The sequence below is a fragment of the Temnothorax curvispinosus genome, unplaced genomic scaffold (assembly GCF_003070985.1).
Source record: "Temnothorax curvispinosus isolate PA1 unplaced genomic scaffold, ASM307098v1 QBEX01001471.1, whole genome shotgun sequence".
NCBI classification, from domain to species: Eukaryota; Metazoa; Arthropoda; class Insecta; order Hymenoptera; family Formicidae; genus Temnothorax; species Temnothorax curvispinosus.
In genome coordinates this window covers 2,673-10,132 of record NW_020211251.1, presented here as the reverse complement: position 1 = coordinate 10,132, position 7,460 = coordinate 2,673, and the positions used below count along the sequence as shown (strand labels likewise).

The window sequence follows — 7,460 nt, the reverse complement described above, 5'->3', positions numbered from 1 at the left end:
TTTTTCTGAAAATGCTGAGGAATATTTATCTGAGCCATTAAGAAAATTTTCATCTTATTTATATGAACGATGGTGTAAATCGAATCGTATATATGCAAAATTTATAAAATTGAATGAATCATGGTTACGAACAACATTTCGATTCCCAGAAGAAGCTTTGATTGTAACTTCGACAGAAATAGAGTCAACCCAACCTTCTACATCAGCGAATAAAAAACAAAGACCAGATATTCCTTTATCTAAACGAAAACCATTTTTGAATATATCAAATAGACAAAAAAGAAGACGTACCGAATTATTGAGAGCTGAAAACACTATAGATGAACTAGCATTCGCTCTAAAAGTAAAGATGCAAGCTTCTGGCAATGTTGATGGTGCAGCAATCTTTTCTTATTGAACATCCTGAACAAACATCAAGACTCAGAGCTTTCTGCGAAGGTAAAGAACTTGAAGTAAAAATGTACTCCAAAGAAAAAGCTTTAGCATTAATAGTGAATTTGAGATTATCGAAATTAAAATATAAAGAGCTACGAAAAATTTCTATTGAACAAGGTATTAATCCGTATCCTTCGTATTATCAAATTCAATTGGCAAAGAAAGACTGTTATCCCCCAAAAGAAGCAATTATAATTTCAGATACTCATGCATCAATAAAGTTACAAGCTCTCCCTGATCTGACAACTTATAAATTACTTAAAACATGTAATATTGGTACGCATTCTGAAATTCAGAATTTAAAATTAATATCTAAATCGGGATTTGATGGAGCAAGCTGTCAAAGCCTTTACAAACAAGCATTTACAGAACTACCGAATGATTGCGACAAACCGAAAGATGATTCAATTTTCACAACGTGTTTAGTCCCTCTGAAATTGATCAATGGTTCAACTATTATTTGGGAAAATTTGAAACCGTCTTCTACCAAATATTGCCGGCCAGTTAAGTTTGAATTTATAAGGGAGGATAATGAAATTATCCGTAGAGAAAATCAAAGGATGTCAACCGAAATAGAAGCTTTGATTCCAACACAATACGAGGACAATATTTCGGTGGAACATGAACTGTTACTCACTATGGTGGATGGAAAAGTGTGTTCATCATTAACAGATTCTTCGTCAATGAAATGTTTCATATGCGGCGCAAAACCTAAGGATATGAATAATTTTGATCTTATTTGTAAGAAGAATGTTCAGGTAGAGCATTATAAATTTGGATTATCAAGTCTTCACGGATGGATTAGATGCATGGAATTTTTATTACATGTTTCTTATAATCTTGAAATTAAAAAATGGTCGATCCGAGATATGCAGGAGAAGTTGCGAAAGAAAGAACGTAAAAAGAAAATTCAAGGAGAATTTAATCAGAAATTAGGTTTATTAATCGATGTAGTAAAGCAGGGTGTCGGCAACACAAACGATGGCAATACTGCTAGAAAATTTTTCAAAAAGCCTTCAGTAACAGCAGAGATTACCGGATTGGATGAACAAATAATACGGAAATTCGCAATCCTTTTACAAGCTATCGCATCAGGTCGACAAATTAATGCAGAAAAATTCGATTATTACGCTAAGAATTTAGCGAAACTTGTTATTGAAAAATACGGATGGTACTATATGCCAGTTACTGTTCATAAGATTCTGTTTCATGGTGCAGAAATTATAAAATATGCAATTATGCCAGTAGGACAGCTCTCCGAAGAGGCTCTTAAGGCTAGACATAAACAGTTTAGAAAATATCATCTTGAGAATACCAGAAAGATCAATAGGAAAGCGACAAATGAAGATTTATTGCATTATTTATTAATATCGTCTGATCCATTTATATCCAGCCTAAGACCCGATTTCAGAAAATCAAAAGAGAAAGAAATGTTTCCAGAGGTACAAGAATTATTTTTTCAAAAAGAAGAAAATTCCGAAAACGATGAAGACTGTAATGCAGAAAATTCTGACGCTTCTCTCTAACTCTGACGTCTAAAATTTATTTTAATCGGTAAGTAATATTATCTGTAATTCATAATTATGTTCATTACATAGTTGCCAATTGTTTTTCGTGTACATATACTTTTATTACTTACGCTCAAAATGATTAGAACAAAAATATTATCATATTATATCAAAATCTCAAGTAAAAATACTATATAAATGAAGTAGACGTATAAAATAAAAAAACCCAGAACGCTCCACCGCTATGTCCGAGAAACTCTATGTTTCGTTCCACTGTGTGCCGGCTTGGACGGAGGGGAAGGTGGTAGCGGCGGCAGCAGCGACAGAGGTTTCTCGTGGATCGAGATCGACGCGGCGTTCCAACGTCGCGTGCTGACCGGCGCCGTGACGAACTCGACGTACATCGAGCCCGCGCGATTTCTCGACGACGCGAAGGGCACCGTGCTCGAAAAGGTGCGGGATAATATGACCGAACACGGGTGTCTGAAGGTCAATGTCATATTCAACGGGGAATTCGTAGCGGACGTTAAGACCGACGTGAAAACGAACAGCTTGTCCCAGGGTCCGATCTGAGCGAGTGGTATGATAACCACGTGCGCGACGCGATTCTAACGCGGTTGGAAGAATTTCAGGAACGCGACAGCGGATGGGCGTTGTCGCGAATATTGAACCTAATCGTGAACGTGAACAAGTGTAATCCCATGCGCGCGGGATGTTGGATAAAAATACCGCTGGGTATAAGACTTAAAAAGGCGGTGGTCAACGTGCCGTCGGAGAACGACGCGTGTTTCGCGCGCGCGGTGGTCGCCGCTCTGTACCCCGCCGAGCGGCACGCGGAACGATGCGGCTCGTATCCCGATTACGCGACGGTGCTGAATCTCGCCGGATCGATTTTCCCATAGATCTGAAAAAGATCGGGAAATTCGAACGTCAGAACGACGTATCGATCAACGTGTTTACAACTCGGGAAGTAATTGAAAAGAAAGCTAAGTTCGGCCGAGGCGCCAACCACAACGCGATCGTGCCTCTGCAGTTGACCAACGATAAGCGGGACAGGCACGTAAATCTGCTGTATCTGCGCGATAAGCTGCGCGGCGTCAACAGGGGCCATTTGGCCTGGATAAAGAATCTGTCGCGATTGGTGAATTCGCAATTGACAGCGAAACGGTACGCGAAGCACGTTTGCGATCGGTAGGTAAAAAAAATGAAATGAAAAAAAAACACGGGAAACAAGAAAAAGACGAGGCGTTATTTTTTTTACATACACGCAGTAATCGCTTGCACGTTATTTCGCAGATGTCTACACTATTTCTATACGCGCGACAAGTTGGTTGCCCACAACGTCGACTGCGGCCGAATGAACGACTGCGCCGTCGTTCTCCCGAACGAGAGCGACAAATGGCTGTCTTTCGACAATTACGACAGAAAGGAGCGACTTCCCTTCGTGGTGTACGCGGATCTGGAGTGTCTTCTCGAGCGACGGAAGAGGGAAAACGTCGAGGGGGGCCCGAGAACGGAAAGATACGCTTATCAGCGTCACGTACCGTTCAGCCTGGGCTACTATCTGTGCTGCACCTGCGACGATACCGCGTCTGCGTACAGATATCGTCGCGGCGAGGATTGCGTTTCGTGGTTCGTGAACGAACTTCGCGTTCTCGCGCGTCGCGTTAAGAATAAATTTTTCACCAATATAGCGATGGTGGAACTTACGGAGGACGAGAAAAGCGAATTTCTGCTCGCGACTCATTGTCACGTGTGCGGGAAACCGTTTCAACCGGAGGACAAGCGCGTGCGGGATCACTGTCACCTAACCGGACGTTACAAAGGTCCGGCGCATTCTCGTTGCAATTTGAATTACAGAAACGTTTACGTGATTCCCGTGTTCTTTCACAATTTGTCGGGTTACGACGCGCACTTCGTCGTCGAGAAAATTGCGAACGATTTCGAGGGCGGGGTCGATCTGCTGCCGCTCACGAAGGAAAGCTACATATCTTTCTCGAAGACCGTTAAGGAGACGCAGACGGACGGGAAATGGAATCAGTACGTGAAACTTCGATTCGTGGATTCGTATAAATTTTTAACGGCGAGTATCGAAACCCTAGCGTCCTATCTGAACAGGGACAAGCTGAGAATCACGCGTTCGGGGTACGCGGATTTGAGCGCGGAGGATCTCGATCTACTCACTCGCAAGGGTGTGTTTCCGTACGAGTACGTCGACAGCGCGGACAAACTGCGGGATACCGAGCTTCCGCCGCGCGAGGCCTTTTACAGCTCTCTGACCGACGAGACCGCGAGCGAGAGCGACTACGAGCACGCGACGAGGGTCTGGCGACGTTTTCGCGTGCGAGATCTCGGCGATTACAGCGATCTGTATCTCAAGACCGACGTGCTTCTTCTGGCGGATATATTTGAAAATTTTCGGGACGCGTGTTCGGCGAGTTACGGGCTCGATCCCGCGCATTACTACACGTTGCCGGGGTACACGTGGGACGCCATGCTGAGGTACACCGGCGTGCGTTTCGAGCTGCTCACCGACATCGACATGGTGCTGTTCGTGGAACGCGGAATACGCGGCGGCCTCAGTCAATGTTCGCTCAGGTACGCGCGAGCCAATAACAGGCACGTACCGACGCACGACTCGTCCCAGCCCACTACGTATCTCATGTATTACGACGTGAACAATCTGTACGGCTGGGCTATGAGCGAATCGTTGCCCTACGCGAATTTCCAGTGGCTCGACGATCCTGAGAATTTCGACGCGACGACCGTGCCGACGGACAGCGACGTCGGTTACATTTTGGAGGTGGATCTCGAGTACCCGCGAGACCTGCATGACGCCCACGCGGATCTGCCGTTGTGCCCGACGCGCGACAAACCGCCCGGCAAGCGACAGGAAAAACTGCTCGCCACTCTCTACGACAAATCGCGCTACGTGACGCATCGAAACCTGCAGCAATGTCTGCGACTAGGTATGCGTCTGACGCGCGTTCGTTGCGTTCTGCAATTCGCCCAGTCGCTGTGGCTTCGCGTCTACATCGAACTGAACACCGCGCTTAGGACGCGCGCGAGCAACGAGTTCAAACGGAATTTGTACAAACTGATGAACAACGCCGTCTTCAGCAAGACTATGGAGAACGTGCGCGATCACGTGGACGTGCGTCTCGTGACGCGATGGGACGGGAGATACGGCGCGGAGGCGTTGATCGCTAAGCCGAATTTTCACAGCAGGAGCGTCTTCTCGGAGAATCTGGTGGCGATCGAGCTGCGAAGGCTCGAGGTAACATTCAACAAGCCGATCTACGTGGGTATGTCTATTCTCGAGATATCCAAGACGCGTCTCTACGAGTTTCACTACGACTACATGGTGCCGCTCTATCGCGACCGTTGTCGAATTGCCTACACGGATACGGACAGTCTGATCTATTCGCTGGAGTGTGAAGACGCGTACGAGCGTATGAAACGCGACGTGCACAGGTTCGACACGAGCGATTACGCGGAGAACAACGCGCACGGTATGCCGCGCGTCAACAAGAAGGTGCCAGGTTTGATGAAGGACGAGAACAACGGCGCGATCATGACGGAATTCGTGGGCCTCAGAGCGAAGATGTACACTTACAAGGTACTCGGACGCGACGACACCAAGAGAATAAAGGGCGTCAAGAGAAACGTAGTCGCGAAGAGGATCACGTTCGAGGATTACGTGGAGTGCCTGCGGAACGCGCGCGAGCTGAAGACGCGCCAGTCGTACATACGCTCGACGCTGCACGAGGTTAACACCGTATCGGAGCAAAAACTAGCCCTCAGTCCGCACGACGACAAGCGATACGTGACGTCGAACGGTGAGGAAACGCTTCCGTGGGGACATTACAAAATACCGTTGTAAAAAAAAGGGGTGAAACAATATTGTACGCTTTAAAAATTGTTTTATCGTAAAAATTAACAACACGTAAGAAACAAATCGACGAATGTGTAAACTTTTATTGACAATAAAGTAAGCGTTGTCTACTAATGTCTAAGTATTTCTTTCTTTTTACAACACAGACGCCTTATCTATCTACGAATTGTGCGAACTGTCCATTCCCAACCACTTCACGAACGCTCAATTGCCGCGCTTGCGCAGAACTTTTTCCACAAGATAAACGTCGGGATTGGAGACGCGCAGCAACTCGTGTTCGTAGAATCCTCCGGCTATCGCTTCTCCGCGAACGTCTTTCAGCAGATACGTAACGGGATTGGTCCTTTGTACTTTGGCTATTCGAAAGATCTCGGTGGTCCAATTGGGAGTGTAGCCTTTTTCGAAGATCGTTTTGAATTTGCTCACGCGCACCGGTCGCTCGAAATTTCGCCGGCGCGGCTATCTTCGCGCGACCGTACACCGTGCGCAACAATTTTTCGGCGACGGTGGGCGTCACGTCCGCCGGACGCATTCGGATTGTTCTGTGTCTGCGGCGATTGTAATTCGACAAGAGGCGCGGCAGCGAGTCTATACATCTGTACGATCCCTGGAGCGTGAAGAGCTTCCACATGTCGTTTTTCAGCGTACGATTGAATCTCTCCACCACCGACGCTTTCATCACCGAATACGTGGAATAGTGATTCACCTCGCGGTCGTCGAGGATTTTGCGCACGTCGGCGTTGTAAAATTCTTTTCCTTTGTCTGTTTGCAGATTCCTGGGGTGTCGCGCGTCCTCGCGAAAGATCTTTCGGAGAGCTGTCGTGATCTCCTTTCCGCCCTTGCTCTTGAGCGGGATCGCCCAGGCGTACTTGCTCAGCACATCGATGACCGTCAGAATGTAATTGTGGCCCGCGTTCGCGCGCGAATAGGGGCGCATCTCGACCACGTCGGCCTGCCACAGGTCGTCGTAACCGCGCACCACGACGCGGCGGCGAGGAAAATTTTTTCGCGCCGGCGCGTGCAATTCTTCAACGAGTCTACGTTTTTCCACGCTCGTTTTGTTTGAGAATCTTCAAAACGGTCTTGAGCGCGATGATTTCAACCTCGTGCCTATCCGCGGTATTCTTCACGGTAACGAACTCCTCTTTAAATTCTTTTATCGCGTCGCTCAAAGTCTTTCCGAGTTCCGCGATCGCTCCCTCGACGAACCTCTTGTTGGCCGCGTCGGCGCCGACCTCCGGCGCGGCTACGCGTCGTATCTTCCGCCCCGACGCGTCGTAGGAATCCTGAGCGTTCAAACAGAGCGCGACGCTTTCCAACGCCGCAATTCCGTTTCCCAAATCTCGGATCGCGTTGTTATTCTTGATCTCTTCGATCAAAACGCTTTTCAGCTGCCCAATCGCGTTCTCGACGTAACTCCTGTTCGCCGCGTCGGTGCCGATCTCCGGCGCGGCCACTCTTCGTATCTTGCGCTCCTTCGCGTCGTAAAAATCCTCGCTCACAAAGAACGCGTTGTTGCGCGCGTAATTGCGCAGGGACTCGATCGAGGAGCGCAATCTCACCGCGGACGCACCGTCGACTCCGTCGCCGCTGCCCCGATTCGTCAGAGACATGCCGAATTT

General features: G+C 47.6%; 1 protein-coding gene across 1 annotated transcript; it reads left to right on the top strand.

The window, feature by feature from the left end:
* Positions 1 to 2,784: 2,784 nt before the first annotated feature.
* On the top strand, positions 2,785 to 5,826 carry LOC112463905. Its single transcript, XM_025030594.1, has 2 exons — positions 2,785 to 3,134; positions 3,240 to 5,826. The coding sequence occupies exons 1-2, from the start codon at positions 2,785 to 2,787 to the stop codon at positions 5,824 to 5,826; spliced, it is 2,937 nt and encodes a 978-aa protein (XP_024886362.1).
* Positions 5,827 to 7,460: the final 1,634 nt, after the last annotated feature.